At 43.4% G+C, this 23,698-nt stretch overlaps 1 protein-coding gene across 5 annotated transcripts in view; it reads right to left on the reverse strand.

Annotated features, from left to right (window-relative positions):
* Positions 1-13,440: 13,440 nt before the first annotated feature.
* Positions 13,441-23,698, reverse strand: part of Gadl1 (glutamate decarboxylase like 1) — a 179,039-nt gene continuing 168,781 nt past the window's right edge. For all 5 annotated transcript variants that reach the window (XM_075964241.1, XM_075964243.1, XM_075964239.1 and 2 more), the window contains one exon: positions 13,441-15,230. In XM_075964241.1, the coding sequence (XP_075820356.1) occupies positions 15,057-15,230 (174 nt within the window). In that variant the 3' untranslated portion in view covers positions 13,441-15,056. The remainder of the gene's footprint in view (positions 15,231-23,698) is intronic.

Raw genomic sequence — 23,698 nt, forward strand, 5'->3', positions numbered from 1 at the left:
CCCATGGGAACTTACTGGTCAGCTAAGAAGACTCTCGGCAAGGTGAACAGTATCCTGGCGAATGACCCTGTCTTTGACCCCTGACCTCCAGACACGCATGCACCACACGTACACCCTCACACACATGCATACACTAGAAATGGGCATTCAAGCCGCCGCGTGTTGGTGCCATGCTGGACTGCATGTACCTTGTCTGATGTTAGGAATTGAAGCTGACTAGGAATTGGACCTCGGGACCTCCTGTGCTTGGTCCTCCTTAGGTCAAGTTCTTGGTCTCAGCATGGTCCTAACCCTTGCAGAAATGGCTTTGAATAGGGGACACACAAGACTTCCATGTGGAGTTCGGAAATCTGTGTCCACTTGGATAAGCACAAAGAATGGGCTTTAATTAGGGATCTTGCTAATCCACCTCCAAATGTGGATGGCTCTAGCAACAGTATTTTTTTTTAATGTGTTTTTGAAGCTTCTTTTCAACCAAATAGGAACATTATTGAAGGGCCACCAAAGCTCATTTTATTCTGTCTGGACCATGGGAGGCCTCAGATCACAGGGGTTTAGGATACATGGTAAGATGGGGATGGGACAGAAATCTGTGTACTCTGCCCTGTGGAAGTGTGTTGAGCAACACCTTGGAAATCCCCCAAATCCACTTGCACCTTAGGGCATGCCGATACCCTCCCAATAGCTGTTGTTCACTGCCCTCTAGCGGTGAGTTTATAGAATACTGGTCCACTAGTGGGATTTCTAAGGTTCGAAAGTGATTTCGCTTCCGGGTTATCATCAGAAACTGGAACACAGTGTCATGTTACTGTGGCTTGTTTTGTTTATGTCATTTTTTTTCTTATTCAAGAAAAAGACCAAGGAATAGCATTGTAGTCATTCCTCGTCATGTTGACTTCTGTTCACTACTCCGCATAAAGGGAAGGTTTTATTCTTTTATTGAACACTTCAGCCATACTCATGTATTAAAATAGGAATGTGAATGCACCATGTTCTTTTTATATCAAAATCTAAAGCACTTATTTTCATTCTATGCAGTTTTCTTTTATATAAATAAAAACATCTAGTAGATCAAATAAATCAAAGGCATGGATGATCTTACCCCTCGTTCCTATTCCCGGTAGCTAAACCACTTCACACACTGGCTTGTTCGGCAACATAGCTGAAAATGTCATCTACAAATCCTCCCTGGATTTTTCATGTGGGTTGTGAGTGCTTTTCCCCTTGGCACAGGCATACACCTTGTCTGCTAACCTCACATTAGGGCACCAGGGACAGAACAAAGGAATGATTCCATCAAAGTCCCACTGGGCGAGCAAATGAGTTAGCGTGCTGAGTTATGGAGTGTGGAACAAGGTGAGTTAGGGGTGTGTGAGGGACCCACTAAAGAGTCTGACCCCACACGGATGATGGTTGCTGCACAGATGGAGCCCATCTTCAGTTGACCTTCCTCCATCCATAAACTCTAGCGCATCCCAAGACAGTGAAATCACTTGCCACTTGAGCAGAATTACATACAGCTGGGAGGGAGGTAAAGAAAGGAGTGGGCACAATCTAAGGTAAGGGCCTGATGAGCCTTCCCACCCCTTCTGTGGCAGCAGGTCCAGTCTTAAAAGGCCTCCTGCGGGGAGTTATAGCTGCTGTGACGAAGATGGTATTGGCTCTTACATTGTGGGAGAGCATTCTACGACAGACTCGGGTCCCTTTAAAAACGACCCAGGACAGATAGGGCAGTTGGAAAAGCACAAGGAAATGACTTGGCCCTCAGACCTCAGGCCAAAGAAGCTACAGGTGATGCTATGTGCTTACAATCCCAGCTGGGGAGGTAGAAACAGGCTCCGTGGGGCTTTCTGGTCAACCAGCCTAGCCTCACTGAGCCCCAGGTCTCCATGAAGAGACTGTGTCACAGTCTAAGAAACAGAGCTAGAGGTTAACCTCTGGCCTCCCTGACCACATTTCCACATGTGTACACACAGACACACGGACCACCACAAACTAATCCCTGACAGAAGCTCCCTAATAAGAGACGAAGCATTATGGCTGGCTGCCTGCCGTCCCTTGTCATCCCTGTGTCCAGGCTGCTGGCTCTTGTTGTGCAGGAATGGCCTCTTTCCCCATCCTAGGAACTCTTTGGCCCATATGGCTATCTGTTCCAGGACTGTCTCATAAGGCTGCCTCAGAGAATGAGCATCTGCCCTGTGTTCTCCGTTGTCTTCTTCCTAGCATGCTAGTGACTGCCCGTGTGCCCTTTGATAGTCCATACAAATCTGTGCATTTGTGTTTTGAACTTGGAGAACCTTGCCTGCATCTTGAAGGATATTAAGTTGCTACTTAGCATCAATGCAGATTTATAGGAAAATCCTAGATAACATTAAAAAGATACATGGTATGGGAGACACATGGTACAGGCCGGGAGGGGGGCGGTCAGCCTATCTGAGTGTTAACAAAACACTCAGTGGTCATTAACCCTGATCCTCCATCAGGCCTAGGAGGGAGGGAAGATGCCCAGCTTCAGGGGAAGAACTGAATTCTCAGAACACAGGCCCACAAGGTACAATCGGGCAAAGCCCTGTTATCCTGGAGCTAGAATTTTGAGGAACTGAGTGTTTGCTTTTCAGGGTTTCATGTTGCCCCCTTATTAAATCTGGTCAGCCCAGTGGAACAAAGAGGCCACACCATGGAGTGTGGTAGTCCTTCTACATTTACATCTGTGTATCTGCCTTCCCGTGTCTGTTTGCTCCAGAGAGCCAGAATGTTCTTCCCTCTTTGCTTAATCTGCCTAGCAGTCCCCTACCAAGGTCTGAAGAAAGTCTTCTGAGAGAAGAATGCGGGGGGGTGGTGAGTGGTTAAGTGTGCATAGCATTTCTTCATGTGTGAACTGCGTGCTGGCACCTAAGATGATTTCGCAATCTGCCAGCCATCAAAGGCATGGTTATTTTTTGTAAGGTGTGGGTTTTTTTTTGTTTTGTTTTTACCAAATATGCCTTTATTTCCACACGTGTTAGGAAGACAGTAGAACGTGAAGCCTGGGCTTTCACAAATGTTATCTGGCTCATGAGTAATACTTCTCTTCTGGTTGCTGGGATCAACGCCCTGACTATCAAGGAGGAGGGGTTTCTTTGGGCTTACAGTTTAAGGTGACACAGTCCACTGTGGTTGGCAATGAAAGATATGTAAGAGCCAAAGTTAAGGTTTGAGTTTTAATTACTGTGCCCAAGATATCCATGAAACACAAAGGACTCTAACCTGTGTGCCACTTGTCCAAGGACAGACACTTCCTGAAACGATAGAGGCTGGTATTTATGGAAGATAACAAGCCAATGTTTTTCCTCTCCTAAATGAGTTTGTGTGGCTCAGCTTCACGAGATGTTTGATCACAAGTAGGCAGGAGGCACATGGGCAGGAAATGTGTCAAGATGTATGCTTGTCCCTGATTGGACTTGGTGGGAAATGTGTGGTATAATGGATTTGCCTTTTTAGATACTGCAAAATGTGACTTGTCGCCATTTTCTGGGAATTCTGGAATGAACCTGGCCAGAGTCCAACATTCTGGTCAGTATTTAATTAAAGCTGGCTTCAAATTTGGCTCAAAATTGTATTGTGATAGTGGTCTTATTCTAGTCCGGTGGGATTAACAGATACGGCAGCAGGGACAGGAAACGATCATAAATCAAAATTCAGAAGGGGAATCTTGCTACAAAGCTACAAGTGACCCCTTCCCTTGAAGACTCACTTCTCCAGTGAGGCTCCACCCCCTCAGGGTTCCACAACCTTCCAAAATCCCACCACCAGCTAAAGGTCAAGGGTCAACCTCTAGGGGGCACCATTCACACTCAACCACAGCCTAGTCAAACTACATGGGAGGGAAAGCCGACCTCAGCACTGACTAGGGGGAGCTACCAACCAGAGCATGGGAAGGGAAAGTCTCCCCCCCCCCCCCCCCCCCCCCCCCCCCGCAAATGCACAAGGTCTCTGGGCTCAGAGCCAAGAGCCTCAGCCCACCCAGGAGCCAAGGACTTCTGCCCCTTCCCTGGTTATCTCACTAGGGTCATTTCAATTCTGGCTAGTGGAGGTCAGGAGCAGGAACAGTTGGCAGCAGCCCTCAGAGCCCTCTCCACAGGGACTCCAGCCCTGCTGCCAATCACTGCCTTTTAAAGGCTGCCCTTGCTGGCTCCTAGGAGTTCCTGTTCTGTGGTGACCTTTACCTTTTTAAAAAAATAAATAAATCTGTGTGCAAATGACATGCTAATGACCCCATCTTGAGGGAATTTGCTTCCCCAGGTGACAGGCAGGGAACTTTTCATCTTAACAAGCGTGTCTATCTCTTCCACAGAGGCCTCCCCAGTTGGCTCATCTTCTTCCCTTTCCCCCTGAAGTAACTGCCTAATCAGTGCTTATCACATTTCTAATTAGTTGCTGCTTGCTTCACACTCTATGGGTTGGGGGCCTTGCCTTTCAAGCCTGCTTTGCAAACACTGCTGATGAAGACAAGATTGTGAACTTACCACATTGCGGGCCCTGCCAATCAGTCTCACGTGGCGTAATCTAATTCTAATACCTCCCGATATTCGCTGCACTTAGAAATAACTTGCTAATCACCTTCCTATTCTAACGACGCAGACATCGTGCCTTTATATTATTATAATTTTGACAGTTTCATGCATGAGTGCTGTTTACATTGTTTCTCCCCCATCCTCCTCTTCCTGTCCCCTCCCACGCCTTCTCCACTTCACGATCTCCTCTTCTTTAATCATTAGTGTTACGTTTTCAAAATCACTATCTCAAAATCGTCCTAAAGCTAAAGAGGGGCATATAGTGTGGCAGATTTTGGACTTCCGCGTTCGTTTTTAGGGTGACATTCTGGTCACCCAAACTGTTTAGGCTACAGAGTAGGACAGGGTGACTTGGGGCTAAGACAGAAATCAGAGAAATCTTTTGAAGTTCCACACAGTGTGCTTCTGAATGTCCCCAGGCAGTCTAGGAGGGGCTCTCAGTCAGAAGAAAGACAGGAGGCAGCATCTGTCTTGAACATTAATGAGCTTCCAACTTCCGCACATTCTGATAACTAACAAAGTTCTGTGGTTGGTTTTGGTGAGAGTGCCAACTTGTACAGCTGCTTTGGAAATCAATGACGATTCCTCAGGAAATTAATAAACAATCTAACTCAAGACCAAGCAATACCATTTTGGAGTATACACCCAAAGGATGCTCAATCATACCACAAGGACATGTGCGCAACTATGTTCATAGCAGCATTATTTGTAATAGCCAAAACCTGGAAACAACCTAGATGCCTTTCAACCGAAGACTGGATAAAGAAAATGTGGTACATTTTCACAATAGAGTACTACTCAGTGGTAAAAAAAAATAATGACATCTTGAATTTGCAGGCAAATGGATGGATCTAGAAAAGAACATAGTGATGTAACACAGACCCAGAAAGACAAATATCATATGTACTCATTCATAAGTGACTTTTAGGCATAAAACAAAGACAAACCAGTTTACAGTCCACAACCCATAGAACCTAGACAACAAAGAGGACCCTAAGAGAGACATACATGGATCTACATAGGAAGGAGAAAAAGATAAGATCTCCTGAGTAAATTTGGAGCATAGGGGGCACGAGATAACAAGATAGGGTAGAAGGGGAAGAAGGGAGGGGAGCGGAAAAATATATATAGTTCAATAAAACAATAAAAATTTAGATTATGGAAATGGAGATTGTCGTAATATTTTGTTTGTGATCTAACAAATAAATCTTGCCAGAAGATCAGAGTTAGACCTAAGCCACTAGTTAGCCATAGAGGCCAGACAGTAGTGGTACACACCATTAATCCCAGCACTCGGGGGGGGGCAGAGGCAGGGGCAGATGGATCTCTGTAGTTTCAAAGCCACCCTGAGCTACACTAGATTGAATCTGTCTAAAAGAGAAACAGTTCACACAAAGACAATCCCAGCACTCAGGATCTCATGCCTTTAATCCCAATACTAGGGAGGTGGAGACAGGAAGGGATATGGCTGGGCTGAGAGAGAAGTATAAGGTAGATGAGACAGGAGCCCAAGGCAGTCAATCTGAGGACTTGCAGAGACAGGATACCCCATCCGGTCTGAGGATTTCGTAGAGAAGCACTCTGATCTCTCAGCATTTGCCCCTATATCTGACTCCAGGTTTCTATTGTTCAAACCAATTAGAATTCGCGCTACAGGAGGTGAATCTCAGAAATTAAGAACACTTGCCGCTCTTTCCGAGCACAGAGTTTAATTCCCAGCACCCATGTTTGGCCCTTATAATTTCCTGTAATGCTAGTGACAGGGGATCCAGGCTCTTCACTTGCCTCTGCAGGCACCTGAACTCCTGTACACAAAGCTCCGACAGACAAACATGTATATACACGTATAAAAAACAAAAATAAAGGTGGGAAAACACAGACAGTAAGAGTCTCTGAAGGGTAACTTTTGGTCTGTTTGAGATTGGGGCAGCCTCCCTACTGGGAGTGTACATTAAAGATATCCTACACATAACCAATAGATATGTTGAAGTATTTGGAAATAATGAATAATATAATAATAACTATAACTAATATAATATATAATTATATATAAATATATGATAATTGTATATAATTATATAATATAATTAATATAATATGATAATAATAACTATAATTCCTATTCTGAGGCTCTTCATGAACAATGCTTCTTCCCCCTTCCCAAATTACCACTCCTGAGCTCTCCAAGTTGATAAACACATCAAGTGCAGAGGTAGTGGTCCTAGCTTCTCATCCTCCACAAGCTGATAAACACATCAAGTGCAGAGGTAGTGGTCCTAGCTTCTCATCTTCCACAAGTTGATAAACACATCAAGTGCAGAGGTAGTGGTCCTAGCTTTTCATCCTCCACACTTGAACTTGGTTGGGTATGAATGGAATCTTTGAACAATGTCTTCTAAAACAAGAGAAGCAATGGTGGTACCCTAACTCTTTATGGTTGGGGGACAGACAGTAGCTTGGGGACAGGTCTGCATTTGTTGAAATGTCTCATCAAAGCTGTGGACTGTGTTGAGTCATGGCCACTACCAATAGGTGCCCGAGTTTTGACATGGATGTCCCGGGGAACCTGCTGACTTGGGTGTTCTGTCTTGTGTTTTGGTTTCACTAGGCAAGCATTGCTTTAGGAAATGTAACCACTCAGGAACCAGCACTGCCTCCAGGAATGAAGTCATCACTGACATCATCCATCGTCACTAATCCACACTAAATGTGATTTCATAAAGTGATAGTGCTGGGTTTAAACAGTGAGTGTGCAAACCTGCAATACAATCATTTCTCCGCTAACTGCCATTGTTAGCGTATTTCTCAGTTGTAAGGAGAATAATGAAGAGACTTCGTTGTAGGGACTTGGCAGATTTCAAACCTCCTTGTAAGCTGGTGTCTCAGGCTTTTGCTTTCTGTTTGCTTCTCCTTTCTTCACCTTCAAACATGGTCTGCATGATCTCAGCCAGTCCTGTGACCCAAAATACCATCCCTTTGCTGGTGAATCTTCAATTTAAGTCTTTCATCTCAACTTCTTCCCCAAGGCTGAGATTTATAATTATCAATAAATCACCTGTGCTTGACTGACTGAAAGGCAGCTCAAATCTTGCACAGACTACATCAGGTGACGCTATAAATCTATGTTCTCATCTTAGGAAGCCACAACTCCTTCCTAACTGTTGCCCAACTGAGAGAATATGGAACTGCCCTGAATTCCTCCTTGCTCTCTGGACACTCTCTTTCATCAGTCAATTCTAGTGTGCCACGAATGTGAGCTGCCCTGTACAGGCTCTTACACTGGGAGATTGCTGTCCAAATGACAGGCTTTGGAGCTTATCAGACATATGGAGTCTACCCTAACTGCCGTTTTCATTCCTTGGTGAATTTATATCATGGAGTGATTACTGGGGAGTCGAGGAAAATAAAAGGAGGCACCTGGCAAGTGGATTGCTGTGGGCGTATTCCTTTTCAAAAGGTTTACTTATTTATTTCTGTGTGTACAAGTGTTTTGCCTGCAGGCATGTCTGTCTACAATATCCTTGCCTGGTGTCTGTTGGTTAAGTTATGGATGGTTGTGAGCTGCTGTGTGGATGTTGGGAATTCAGCCAGGTCCTCTGCAAGAGTAACCAGTGCTCTTAACCACAGAACCAACTCTCCTGCCAACTGTTGGTATATTCTTAAGAACTTGAGAATTCCTTAACCTTTCTGTATTCTTTTCTTTTCCTATGTTCCATGATCAATGTGAGCTGGCTTCTTCATCATTAATTCTTCCAGGGTCCTTCCTCCCATGAGTCATTTTGCTACAACAGTGAGAAAGCCACTAATATGCCAATCAATCCACCCATAGAAGCTTCTAGAATCAAACTCCTGATCACCACTTCCTCCATTACAATTCTAATATAGACAACCATACTTGCTTGCTTGAACCGTTTTGCTGCCGAGCACTACAGTATATCTAAATGAATTTAATAAAATCACTTTATAATGGAAAAATTGGGAGTCAGAAAATATATGAGGCAAATTCCAAATTTTCTCTGAAAACTGCATTGCCACTTAAGAATTCTAGAGTCTGAGGATCTGTAGAGATGAATTCAGTGTGAAGATTCTGTCTGAGCATGCAGTCTGAGGTTTTGTAGAGACAGCATTCAATCTGAGGATTGGTAAAGAGAGCATCGCCCCTGCAGTCCGAGCCTTGGTAGAGTGTTTGGTCCAGGAGCATCAGAGACAAGTGATCACTGGGAGTGGCTAGTGACCATGCCACCAGGAGGGACAACAGCAATGACTTTCAGAAACTATCGTAAGTCACTGCTATGGAAAAGAGCACCTGAGTCCCAGCCAGTATCCACTGCCATTCTCGATAAGTGATATACCGCCACTGTAGCAAACATGTAATCTCAACCCCACCTACACCTAGAGGGGTGATCCCCATAACCATGCCATTGCTTTCTCCTGGAGTAGCAACCACAGGAGGTATGGCCCTGCCTTCACCTCAAGGAGTGACCATGTGAGCCTTGGGTCCACTACCACCTGGAGAAGCAATCACCGGAGACTCATGTTGTAATACGAGCGGAGGGGCTGCTTCCCGCCACCCGGCTCCTGGCTGCCAGCTAGCTTATGCCCCAAAATAATTACACGGAAACTGTATTCTTTTAAACACTGCTTGGCCCATTAGTTTTAACCTCTTATTTGGCTAGCTCTTACATATTGATCTAACCCATTTCTAATATTCTGTGTAGCACCACGAGCTGGCTTACCAGGAAAGATCTTAACCTGTGTCTGTCTGGAGTGGGAGAATCATGGCGACTGACTGACTCGGCTTCTTTCTCCCAGCATTCTGTCCGTCTACTCTGCCTACCTAATTTTCTGTTCTATCAGGCCAAGCAGTTTTCTTTATTAGTTAACCAATGAAAGCAACAGATAAGATACAAGACCCACCTCCATCAGACTCGGCTCTGCCTGGGTTGGAAAGAGCATTCAATGGAGTCACAGCCCCCAACTACATCAACTGGAGGAAGAGAGACCCCCTGAAGTACGGATGAGAGGTGGAGATGGTGGACAACATGGTAAGAATACACTCATCAACATAAAGAGCAATGCCACTAGAAAACCTGTGTTCAGGCAAGACCTGAACATCCTAATGCAAATGAAGAGGAAGAAAATGACCTTAAAAATAACTTTATGAAGATGATTGAGACCCTTAAAGAGGAAATGAAAAATTCACTTAAAGAAGTGGAGGAAAAGACAAACAAAAAACTAGAAGAAATCAACAAATCCCTAAAAAAAAAAAAACCAAGAAAAAGTAATTAAACAGGTGAAGGAAACTATTCAGGACTTGAAAATGAAAATAAAGGCAATAAAGAACACACAAACTGAAGGAATTCTGAAAATGGAAAGTTGTGTAAGCAATCAGAAACCACAAATGCAAGCATAAAAAACAGAATACAAACGATCAAGAGAGAATCTCAGGCACTGAAGATGTGACAGAGGAAATAGATTCATTGGTTAAAGAAAATGTTAAATCCAGAAAATGCTTAACACAAAATCTCCAGAAACATGGGACACCATGAAAAGACCAAACCTTAAAATAATTGGGATAGAGGAAGGAGAAGAAGTTTAAATCAAAGACACAGAAAATATATTCAACAAAATCATACAAGAAAACTTTCCCAACCTAAAAAAGGAAATGCCTATGAAAGTACAAGAAACTTACAGAACACCCAATAGACTGAACCAAAAATAGAAGTCCCCTTGCCACATAATAACCAAAACACTAAATATACAGAATAAAGAAAGAATATTAAAAGCTTCAAAGAAAAAAGGCCAAGTAACATATAAAGGCAGACCTATCAGAATTCCACCCAACTTCTCAATGGAAACAATGAAAGCTAGAAGGTCCTGGTCAAGTGTTATGCAGACACTAAGAGACCATGGATTCCAGCCCAGACTATTATAGCCACCAAAGCTTTCAAACACCATCAATGGAGAAAAGAAGATATTCCATGACAAAACCAGATTGAAACAACATATCCACAAGTCCAGTCCTACAGAAAGTACTAGAAGGAAAACTCCAACCCAGGGAAGTCAGCTACATCCACAAAAATACAGGGAATAGATGATCTCACAGCAGCAAATCCCAAAGAAGAGAAACACACACATAATGCCACTACCAACAACAAAAACAAAAATAACAGGAACTAGCAGTCACTGGTCATTAATATCCCTTAATATAAATGGACTCATTTATGAAAAGACACAGGCTAACAGACTGGATATAAAAACAGAATCCATACTTCTGCTGCACACAAGAAACAAATCTAAAACTCAAAGACAGACATTACCTCAGAGTAAAGGACTGGGGAAATTTTTTTCTAATAAAATGGAACTAAGAAACAAGTTGGTGTAGCTATCCTAATATCTAACCAAAAAGACTCAAACTAAGATTAATTAAAACAGATAAAAAAAGGACATTTTATATTTGTCACAAGAAAAACCCATCAAGAGAAAAATCTCAATTCTGAACATCTCTGCCCCAAATACAAGGGCACCCACATTTGTAAAAGAAACTTTACTAAGGCTTAAATCCCACATTAAGCCCCACATATGGGAGACTTCAACATCCCACTCTCACCACTGGACAGGTCTGCCAGACAGAAACTTAACAGAGAAATGAAAGGAACTAACAGATGTTATGACTCAAATGGATTTAACAGACATCTATAAATATTCCATCCAAACACAAAAGAATATACCTTCTTCTCAGCACCTCATGGAACCTTCTCAAAAACTGACCATGTATTTAGTAACAAAGCAAACCTCAACAGATACAAAAAAGTTGAAATAACCACATGTATCTTATAAGATCACCATGGCTTAAAGTTAGAGTTCAATAACAACACTAATTCAGAAAGCCCACAAACACATGGAAATTGAAAAATACTCAACTGAATCATCACTGGGTCAATGAAGAAATAAAGAAAGAAATTAAAGGTTTCCAAAAATTCAATGAAAATAACTGCACAACATACCCAGACTGATGGGACACAATGAAAATAGTGCCAGGACCTACAGTTTCCCATCTTCATCTCATTGAGCTTTGTGCTTTCTGATAATTTTGTTCTTTGCATTCTCTCGGTGTCTCTACATGCCCGCCATCCTCCCCATTCCCACCCCTTCTCTCACTGTCTCTACATGCCTGCCATCCTCCCCATTCCCACCCCTTCAGCCCATTGTAGATGATGTCATACTTTGTATGGTGGTGTTAGGTTAAAAAAAATTCAAGACAATCAAGTCATGACGAACAAGCCAGTAAGCAGCACTCTTCCACAACCTCTGCATCATCTCCTGCCTCCAGGTTCCTGCTCTGTGTGAGTTCCTGTCCTGACTTCCTTCAATGATGAACTTCAAATGTGGAAGTGTAAGCCAAATAAGCCTTTCCTCCCCATTTCGCTTTTGGTCATGGTGTTTCATTGCAGCAACAGTAACCCTGGTGAAGACATGATAAAGATCATAAGTAGGTAATAAAGCCATCCTGGGAGGAGCAGGGGGCAGCACAGAGAGATGTTTCTTGGCTGGCTGGTAAAATAAGCCAAACAGCCAAGGACTGGGCATGACATGCAAATGTAAGACTGTAATTTGCACCAATCACAACTGTTTCCAATTCCATCAATGAAAGGACTGGCACAGAAGGACCTGTCACTGGCCTCAAATGACACCAGTCCTGAGCTTTCTGTTGGGTCACTGGGGAATGTACAACCTCCAAAAGTTAGAAAGTTGAAAAGCTGCAGGGTTAACAGGGTCATCACGGGTCAGCATACAAGTCGCCTGCAGCAGTCAGGGCTGGAGCACAGTCTGTGGAGGAGGTGCTGCAGGTTCACTAACAGAGGCCCCGGCACCTGGGAGATAGCGTGTATGCCACCCAGTGAAGACAGCCCGATTGCTGTGATCAGTCCAGCTGATCCTTCTCTTCCCCGAGGCAGCTTGACAACAGGAAGGGTCTGGCAACTGTCAATGAGTTAAGGTGGGAAAGCCCACAGCCACTCAGCTCATTTAAAGGCAGCATTGAAAGGATGCTTTAACAAAGCCTCTTTCTCCCTTCTCAGCAGTTTGACACTTGGGTAATTGTCTTTGCCCTGCCACTACTTGACTTGTATGCTTCTTTGGCAATTCTCTGTCTCTTCTAGAATGAAGACTTTAAAAGCAAGTTCATCTATTCTATCCTTGTGCATGTTTTAGTTTAGCTTGATTTTATTTATCACATATTTATTTATTCATCTGTTGTTTTGTTTGTTTATCTATTTTATGTTGTTTGAGACCAAGTGTCCAGTAGATGAGGCTGGCTAGCTCAGGGACCTGACTGTCCCTGTCTGTCCAGGGCAGGATGATATGGGCAGATCACCACACCCAGCCTTTTTTCTTTGTGAGTTCTGAGGGATCTGACTTGGGTCTTCATGTTTCTAAGGCAAATGTTTTACTGAGTGAGCTGTCACCCTATCCTCCCAAATGATTATTCTTATAACCATCGAGCCAAATACCTGATTGATAGTATTAGCAGAATATTTCAAGAAACACACAAAAATAATGGGATTGTAAACTATCTGATCCCAGTGGTATTTTCCATCAATCAATAAAACTACCACATCTCATCAATGGCTCAGTGGGACCTGAGCTATGGCTATTCAGTTTCCCATGATTGCCTAGTAGGAAAAAAATGACCAAACAACAAACCCATACCTTGCTAAACATTCTTTTCCAATTTTTTTTAGGTGTTGAATAAGACAGACCATTTCTAGTGTCTTCCACTGGTAAGCTAAATTTCCAGTTGAATCTAGTTCATTTCTTAAAAATGTATTGATATCACCTGTGGAAAAAGAACTGACAGAGAAAGAACTGCCAATCACACGCAGTGCTAACATGGCTTTTTATTTCACCAAATACAGCTTATTTCAGACATCAGTTTTAGGAGCATTTTAGGTAGGCAGTTTTTAAAAGGTAACAAGAATCAAGTCATGCACAGATAGCTGCCACCACCAGGGAGTTTGAAGTAGTTCAGAAAATGAAGAGAAGAAGCCCTTGATGAATGGAGCTAGCGGCAAGACCACGTACTCTACAGTGAAGAGGCTCAGCGGGCACTACACAGCACACATCAGCTTCTCAACATTTAAATGGCGTGAGTTAGAGATACAGGATGAGGTGGTGTTCATCAATCCAACACCTGGTCAGCTCTCACCACACAGCCTTCATTCTACACCCTCATCCCTGAATCCTGTCCATTTCTTAGTCAAAGAGAACCCTCTAGAAAGAAATCTCAGACGATGGTTAGAGAGAAAGCTACAATCATCTATGCTCATGAAAAATGAAGTACTGCCATGCGACGGTCTCCGATGCTAGAGTCTCCACTAAGAGAGACCACCAAAAATGTCCCAGTGACAAGTCAGAGTTTGGGAAAGAGAATGCTGTTGCCTCGGACTTCACTTATGGTAACTTATTCTACCCCTACAAAGCTGAGAGCGAAGATAAAAACTGCATTCCCAAGTCTAGAAGAGGGTTAGAGACCCACACAGATGTGCAGTGTTTGTTTCTACCCAATGACATATTTGGAGAAATAGATCAGTGTTCATTTATCACTGATCAAGAAGTCACACTACAAAGTATTTGGTTTTTACCCCGATCTCTAGCTCAGATAAATTAGGATAGATAATGATTCATTTTCACTCCTTGGGAAAAAAAAATTCAGCCCAAATAAAAATACAGTTTTAGGCAGTAAAAATCTTGCACAGTCAATGTGTGTGTGTGTGTGTGTGTGTGTGTGTGTGTGTGTGTGAGAGAGAGAGAGAGAGAGAGAGAGAGAGAGAGAGAGAGAGAGAGAGAGAGAGAGAGAGAGTGATTGCCATGTTTCAGGCACCCTGAACATTGGTGGTACAAACACAACAGTTGTAATTTTCAAAGCCTGGCTTTTTCTGGCAAAGCACCAGCCAAGGTTTTCCCTGGACCATCGTTTCTCAGATTTTACTGTGCGAAAGGCTCACCACTTGTGTTTATTAAAACTTGGGATGCTAGAGCCAGAGTTGCCGATTTGGATGGTGTGGGGCGAGGCTGGGGAGTGTGAGGTTTTAGTAAGTTCCTTGGTGATGTTTTTGCGGTGGCACAGGGGCTGCATTGTGAGGTTTGCTGCTGTAGGCTCTACACTGTGTGTTTCTGTGTTCTTTAATAAACAATAAGAGCCGACAATCCAATATCCATCCACAGGCACTGCCTAGAGCCTCCTCAGGGTAGTTTCCAGGGATGACATTTGAGGGAATAACTTTTTATTGCTTCAGCTTTCTCCATTCTACAGCCGGTAACAGCAGGCAGCCAAAGAACCCTTAGGAGTATTCGCATAGCATTTTGGCTTTCTGGTGGGAGTGGGAATGTTTGCTAATCTCACCAGAAGGGTTGTCATCTACCTAGGATGTGTCCAGATGCGCTGGATCTGTGTCCCTCCCCAGGACAGGAGTGGTGCCTCTGGGGGAATGGAAGCCGTGGCTACATATCCCTCCCCAGGCTGTCGATCTCATCCAGCAGGAAGTCCATGTCTTCCCGGCTCACTTGAGGGCTGATGACCACTTGGCGGAAGAAGTTGACCTTCCCTCTGTGGGGCTGGTAGCCCAGCATGAGACTTCCCTTCTTCATCATTTTCTCCTTAATGGCTGGGGCCACCTGCAAGGGGGAAGAGGGCACAGATAAAAGCAACGGTCAGAGCATGTCAACCGGCCTTTAGTCAATTGGTGTGGGCCTCAGTCTTGTCCTCGAGTCTGACATAATAATAACCCGTCGAGAGTGTACAGCATTTGTACACCAAGTCAAGTGGCTGGGCTGTGTTAGCTCGCCTTTATGATACCACGAGGAGCTGCTGGAGGCATGTCTATTTACAGAGGAGGAAGTCAGGCACATGAGAGTCTTCGAGTTCCGTCTGTTGCTGGGATTCAACACTGCTAAAAAAAAAACCAATTTAGGGTAGGAAGGAGTTCACTTCATTTTATATATTACAGTCCAGCATCAAAAGATGTCAGGGCAGGGACGTGAAACAGAAACCATGGAGGGACATTGCTTGCTGTCCTTTTCTTATACAGCCCAGGACCATCTGCCCAGGGAATGTTGCTGCCCACAGTGGGCTGGGACCTCCTACATCAATTAGCCAGGACACTCTTCCACAGGTAAATTCAATATGATATGGGGAGTCGCTCTGTTGAGACACCCTTCTCAAGTGGCTCTAGGCTATGTTAAGTTGATAATTAAAACTACGTAGGACATGGGGTCCCTTACTGAACCCGAAACTTGCCATTTCAGCTACTCTGGCTGACCAATGAGTTCTCAGGATCTGTCTCTGCCCCTAGTGGCAGGGTTATAGGTGCACATGGCTGCACCTGGCTTGAATGCCCTAGATGATTCCTGGTGAGCCTAGTTTATAGAATGGTAATGGGTCCTTGAGCTATCATTCCTCTCTTTAAGAGAAATCTTAAGATTTTAAGCATTTGAAAATCCTCAATCTAAGGACAAGAAAATAAAACAAAAACCCTTTCCATCAAAGATGAGAAAATAAAATGTGTTGAAATAACCAGGCTGGCTAAGGATAAAACAATTATATTTTATTTATTACAAGGGGAAAACTCATGAAACAGGAAACAAGAAATCCAAGCAGAGCAATGTCCTTTAAGAAAAGGCGCAGAGAGCCCGCACAGGAAGGTGCACACCTTTCACCCTGGGTCCCAGCGAGGCCACACCTTAACTAAGACCCACCTCTTAAAGATTATTGATTAACAGGGCTTTCCCCATCAAAAATGTATATAAGTGTACAAATGCGCTTCCAGTTCCGCAGCACAGAACCAGCTCTGGCTCCACCCACTTTTAATTTAAAGCAGGCTTGCTCTGGGCTTCAGCCCCATTTGCATGTTTGTGCCCTGCTCACTTTCAGTGCCTCCAGTTCTTCTCTCAAAAAGGGCATTTCCTGCTCCACCTGTGAAGAGCATGTGGGACATCACACTGGCTTATGACACTCCCAAGGCTCAGTGAAGCTATTATCAAAATGATCTGTCAGGCTGCCATGGTTTATAAGCAAACCAGAAGTAAGTTTGCTTTAACCTTTTTCACATTATATTTATTTATTTGTGGGGTGCATGCCACTACCACATGTATGGAGGTCAGAGGACAATTTCTAAGAGTCAGTGCCCCCCCTCCCACCCCCACCCCCCACTAACCAACCGAGGTTGCCAGGCCTGGCCGCAAGCACCTTCACCTACTGAGGCAGCTTGTCAGCCCCAGAAATGCTTCCTAATGCCACAAACTGCACACAGAAGAGGATATGTTTTTAATAAAAAGATGTGCTGGAAGCTTCAAATCCCACTCTTGTGTCTGGCACAAAAGTACACAAGTTTCCGCAAGGCAAAAACTCCCGTAGAGACAGAAACTTCCTAAATTCAAGTTTGTTACTGGTTCTCTGAGATTACAAAGAAGTAATAAAACATCGCTAGTCTCAGAGAAGGAGCCGAGCTGGGGTTTGACAGAGTACAGAAGGGAATTTACTAAAATTATTCCCCAGAAGAAGTCACTGCTATGCACAGAGTAAAGGCCTCCTCTGTTTAAAAACACCAAGTAGCTAAGAAAGTCCCGGGGAGCCCCAAAGCCACAACCTGTTGAATCTCTAGCTCAAATCATCACGGTAATGGTAGTAATTATTACTGTTAACAAATATTTTGCCAGTTCTTTGTGCTTCGCAACACTCATTTCAGACTAATTTGAAAGAACTCATGTTTTTACTGTAAAGACCAGGCTTGTTTCACTGTCGGATTAACACCTCTGTACTTAAAAAACACCAAGCATGTTTTGTTTATCAGGCTGCAAGGAAAACTCTGATACCAGGCAATTTTGATATTGTCTTTCGGCTGGCCTAATCTGGCAGGATGGAATATTCACAGGGGAAAGGAAATATGCGCAAACTAAACGTAAGTACACGAGTCCCGCGCCTAAATGGAGCGTGCACGGGGAAAAGCAATTTGGCAAAGCTAAGATTGCTTTCCGGCTCTCAATTATTTTACCGCTGCGTTTCCTTCAAATTGTAAATCAAATTCTTTCCCTGTGCCTCAGTGCGCTTGGTTCCTGAATCTTAAGTGGAGGAAGATCCTGACATTTCTATTTCATTGCACAGCTTCCTCTCAGTGTTTCCATAGGATTTCTGTTTCCCCTCTTAAATTTCGTTCCCGTAATGACTAGGTCATTTCAACGGCATTCTGTTTGTCGTCTGTAACACTTGGTAGTGCTGCGTATTTAGCAAGAGGTGTTTATACAGAAGGGAGCACAAGATAAAATGACTCTCCCTGACCAAGTGTAGCCATTTGAGAAGCAAGTGGCCTAGCAGCACCTCTGCCTTGGATGGAGATCAATAGTCATGTCCAGAAAATAACAGTGCTTTGACAATGTGTCCATACTTTATGCTAACACAGATATACATCCCTGGGTGGAGTGGGGGCACACCTGTAATCTCAACACTCATGGAGGGGGAAAGATCTAGAATGTAAGTCTTACCTAGGCTACATGAGATCCTGTCTCAAAAAAATCAAAACAAGAGGCCTGGAGAGGTGGCTCAACAGTTAAGCATGCTTAGTGCCCTTATGGAGGATCCAGATTCAGTTCCCAACACCCGCATGGCTGCTCACAACCTCCTGGACTTCCAGTTCCAGGGAGATCTGATGTCGTCTTCTGACCCCTGTGGATTCCTGCACACTAATTCATAGAAGACACAGATACAAAGATTTAAAAATGAAATAGATCTTAAACTAAGTTACAGTCGACACCCTCTCACAGTGGAAATACTGCTTTCTCTAAAGGAGTCTCACCTACCACACAAACCATACGGAAGGCCAGGCTCAATGTCCAGCAGTAGAGGACCACCCAAAATGGACTCAATGAGGTTTTTGGAAATTGTTGGGTATTTTTGTTTGTTTTGTTTTGTTTTGTTTTTTTGGCCCTATAATGCTTTGCCTGAGCATTTAAAAAAACTTTACATATCTTTTGTATATATGTGCATATCTTTTGTATATATGTGCATCCATCCACACACATATACATACATACATACATACATACATACATACATACATACATATATGTGTGTCTTCCACAGGCAAAGTCAGGCATCAGGGGTATGGGGCATTGCCACTACACCCTCGTACAATGTCTGATAATATTTTGTCACATTGTTACTTATGTGACAAACTATACAAAAATCAGGTCATTGAGCTCAGAATCTGTTAGACACTCCCATTATGAACTATATCACTCATTTCTTTAAATTAATATGCTTTAAGTCAATTTTAATTTGCACCTGGTCCCTCACCCCACCCTCCCCCTGCCTTTTTGTCCCTCTGTGACATCTTCAGAAGTGTGAGAAACCTACAGCTTCTGACTGATTCCTTCTCCCCAAGCATCTGCTGTATCCCACCATTCATAAGACGACAGCCTTTGTTCCTTAGTTGGTTTAGACACGGGATCTCACACCTCATGCATTCTGTGACTATACAATCTTTCATTCAGGCTCCAACTTTTCTTCCAGCCTGGACAATGCAAACTTATTTGTTCCTTCAGAAAGTTGAGCTGTCATTAATCACCTTAACGGTGTTTCACAGCGGAGCCACACCGCTGGAAATTTAGAATGGATAGAAATGACTTTCTAAGGTTTTCTAGAAAGGTCTGTGTTTACACAACTATCCAGAATACAGGTCTGCTTTGTGGGTGAAGAAGCTATTTCTGGGGGTTGAAGACATGATCACGAAGCCCAAGTTCTAAAGTGTCTCTAAGTTTCCCCAGCTCCCCTGCAGTCTGCCATGTATCTCGCTATCACACGGAGCTTGAGGAGCAAGGCTGGTGTTTCCTACAGGTGCTTTAAAGCTGCAGGGCACCTGGCTTCAGACCCCTTCAGAGCAGCTGGGTTTAGACTTGGAGAGATACGCCTGGTGGTCTTTAAACTCTCAAAGGAACTCCAGTGTTCTTTGGTAATCAAGGAATAAAAAGGTCTCCTTGCTGGGGTGTCTGCAGAGACAGCAGCAAGGTAGATGATGAGGGAAGGGCATTGCGGCCGGAAATGCAATCCTAGGAGAGCAGAGAGTGGGGATGAACTCTTCTCTTCCTGGATTGCTTATGTCAATTTTCCACAAGAAAAAACTTTCAAAACCGATGACCTTTGGAGAAGTTAGCCAAGTTGTTTGTTAATGGTAAAACTTGATAAAGTATTCAAAACATTTAAACATGCCCCAGAAAACAATGAGCGTTTTCATTTTGAATGCTTGAAGAGTCAATTTTCTCCTTTCAATGTATTTTCTGCCCACATCTTAGGATCTCACTTGCTTTAATTTTTTACTTGTCTTACTCCTTTGCACAGTGCACTTGCCCTGATAGCCCTGTCCCATAATTTAGAGTTGAAATATATCTGTGTAAGTCTCTCAAGCTTAAATGATATAAAATTGGTGATCTGTCGCCCATGAAATCACATGCATCTAAAAGATGGTTTCAGCTTGGCAGAACATGAAGAAATGGCTACATTTCTCTAGACACACCCTTTTCAACTATGAATATTTTTAGCCTAATTTCTCTCTAGAGAACATCTGAAGTCAAAATAAATTGTGCCTCCATTTCAAAAAACTACCCCATTCACGATTTTTCTAACACAAGTTAGAAAAAGACGACACAAGAGCAGGTATCAAAATGAGGAGTTTAGGGCCTTGGTGACTGAAAGAGGTGGCTAGCTTCACTGGTGGTGTTTACATCACAGAGGCAACCACGGCAGATGTTCCAGTAAACCTAATGTCAGCCATATATCTGAGGCCAGCCAAAATGAACAGTCATAAAAACAAAGCAAACTGAACCGAAAGCTTTAGCTGAAGAATGGACACAATAAACATCCTACACCCTCTATAAAGCAAAGCTTAATACTCCATTTTGTCCCGGCAGCCAGTTGAGCTAATAGCAGCTGAAGAGCTGTTTGGGGTCAACACCCACATTTCCGCCCACATTCAGAGATTTCGTTTGTGCACCAAGAAGTGAGGCATAGCTCAGTAAATTCCAGCAGAGGCAGAAGCAATGGCACAGGGGCTTGAGAAAGCATGTCAGGGGGCTGGGGGGAATGGTGAAGTGCATATTACAAAACACCACGGGGACTCCAGATCAGATCCCAGCACCCACGTATAAACCAACTGTGGTGGGGTGCCTACAATTTCAGGACGCGGGAGGCAGAGACAAGGGGATCCCTGCATTTTGGGTAGCAGACTGGCATTGTAAATTTGATGAGCTCCACATTTGGAAAGAGAATACTCCTCGAAAAATAAAGTGTGGGAATACATCCAATGTTGACCTCTTATTACAAACAATCATACAGAGAGAGAGAGAGACAGAGAGACAGAGACAGGGAGAGAGAGATAGAGAGGAGAGAGACACACACAGAGAGAAAGACAGAGGGAACAGAGAGAGACTGAGAGAAACACACAGAGAGAGACAGAGAGAGAGAACACGTCAAACCATTTAAGATTGCTGCAATGACCATGGAGTGCTCCTTGCATTTAGTGTCCCCAAGATCATGGATATTGAATAACCCATAAGGCTTGAAATAACCCAGCCCATGGAGGAATCCTGTTGCCTCAAATGTTAAGGTGTCTTTGTTCGGCACCACGTGTCAGTGGTGATGCCCTGACACCTGTGAGTCCTTCCTGTTTTCCCCATGTGTCACTAACCTTGCTGTGGACCAAAGAAAATAACAAAATTTAAGGGTCAGCAGAAGTGGGAAGCTGAGAGTTGAAAACGGTTTTCATGTTTCTCGAGGATTCTTAAAATGACCACTTGGGAAAGATGGCATCTTTGAAGAGTGAGCAAACAAGAGCCCATTCCCATTTCTTTCTGGATCCTGTGAGGCGATGGTCCAGTATCTCTGCATCCTTCCCTTGGCTATCTCAGCAGAGACAAGGGCTTTCCTCCCTGAATTGATGCAAGGATAGCATTCAAACCTCACCTGTAGAGCTAGAATGTAGAAGCATAGAGCCCTCGGTTCATCCTCCAGGGAAGCAAGCAAACCTTGGGGATGGAAGGACCATTTGAGGAGCGTGCTAAGGAAGATGAAGATGCTGACTATCACAGATTATCTCAGGGCAACTTTCTTTGAGAATGGTACACATACTCATCACTTGGCATGAAGTAATCATGTGCTGAGATTTTGGTGACTGATTAATTCCATGCCAATAAGCTTCTAACAGCAAACAAGGCTCTTTGGGGCCTTAAATACAATGTCTTTGCCTAGTACTTAGGAATAAACCTGCGGCCATTTAGATGACACCCTTAGACCATGAGCTAAAGTAAACTCTTTCCTTAAGTTGCTTCTTCCTGACCCACACAGTATAGAGCAGAAAACAACCATTAAAAATGGCAACCTTTAAGGGAAGCAGCTCCCAGGAAAATCTGCCTGATACCAAGCCTGCTGACCTGAGTTCAATCCCAGGAACCAACAGGGTACATCAGGAGAACAAACTGCTGCAAGATGTCCTCTGAATTCCACACATGCACTGTGGCAACTGTGGACACACATATGTGATGTGGGATTTCCCTCTGTGTGCTGTGAATATCATTGGATAATAAAGGAACTGCTTTGGGGAAAACTAAACGGAATGCTGGGAGAAAGGAAGCAGAGTCAGAGAGAAGCCATGTAGCCTGGTCAGAGGCGGACGCCCAAACTTTAGCCGGTAAGCCACAGCCATGTGGTGATACACAGATTAATAGGAATGGGTTAAATTAATATGTAAGAGTTAGCCAATAAGAAGTTAGAGCTAATGGGCCAAGCAGTGATTTAATTAATACAGTTTCTGTGTGATTATTTCGGGGCTAAGCAGCTGGGAACAAACAAGCGGCCCCCTCCTCCAACACAGATGCACTCACATACACACAAACACTTAAGTAAATGTGATAAAATTTTTTAAAATAAAAATGACTACAATCGATAACATATGAAACAAATTGCACCTGGAACATTAAGTTCAGATTTTATTTGTATAAAAGTATTATAATTTTGAGCTTCAAGTACTATCTTTTTCTTTAAGTTAGCTCTTAGTTATATAATAATATATATTATTTATCATAATAATATGTAATATATACATTTTTAAATTATCATAATGAAGTCATGTGGAGTAAAGGGCTGCCAGTTTCTTGCCTCTGGCTCTTACTCTCCAGGTAGGAAACGCTTTCTGTCCTCAGCTTTGTGTATTGATGACGGCACAATTCTGAACGGCATTCAGCCACTGCCCTTCCGTTTCACAGACCCACAATTACACAGCCTATAATAAATGTGTTTGGTATTTTCTCTTTTTATGTATTTTAACGTCCGTGTCCCCACCACCCCTGCGTGGACCAGAGGCACATTAACTTCAGCTGACACTACAGGGTTTCTCATTTGCCACTGATCTCATGTGGAAGGAAGGGTTTCACAGTCAACATATGTTACTCCAACACGTCACCCCAGACCTCAGCGGGTACTGCAGGTGACCCCTCTGCCTCCTGTCAGGGTTGAAGGTCACAGAACAGATTTGTTTTAAGTCAGAATTTCTAAAGTTCACATCCTTTCTTTACCTGCGGAAGTGGGAAACACAATTTCAGATTATATTGTTTAAATGCATTCAGAGACAGGTAGGAAAAAATGATGAAAATTACACTTGAAGGACTGCTTTTTACTTGGCTTCTAAAATAATGGATTCTACCGAATGGAGCCCTAAAAAATGGAACCTGGGTGGGACGCCGTATGCGGCACAGGCTGGCTGATCCATCTCTCCAGACAGGGCCCCCAAAACACTACAGAAATTGCTTCAACCTGGGAGAGTGGATTATTGTAAAGATTCATGAAATAACCCTCTCATCTTTTAACACATCTCCGACCCAGTTTGGGAGAGCACCTTTCATGCCTCCTCCTGCTTTGCTGACCTCCAGGACGCTGGGTCAGGCGTATCTGCATTTAACAGGCCGCTTTCATCTCTGGGCTCACAAAGGAGTCGGGTTTTTTTTTTTTTTTCCAAGGGAAATTGAAACTTATATTACTAGGCAGCAGTTCAGGAGATTTTAGTTTCTATTTTACAACCACGGCAAATAGAACGCGGAAACAT

Source organism: Microtus pennsylvanicus, chromosome 3, assembly GCF_037038515.1.
Source record: "Microtus pennsylvanicus isolate mMicPen1 chromosome 3, mMicPen1.hap1, whole genome shotgun sequence".
In the NCBI taxonomy this organism is placed as follows: domain Eukaryota; kingdom Metazoa; phylum Chordata; class Mammalia; order Rodentia; family Cricetidae; genus Microtus; species Microtus pennsylvanicus.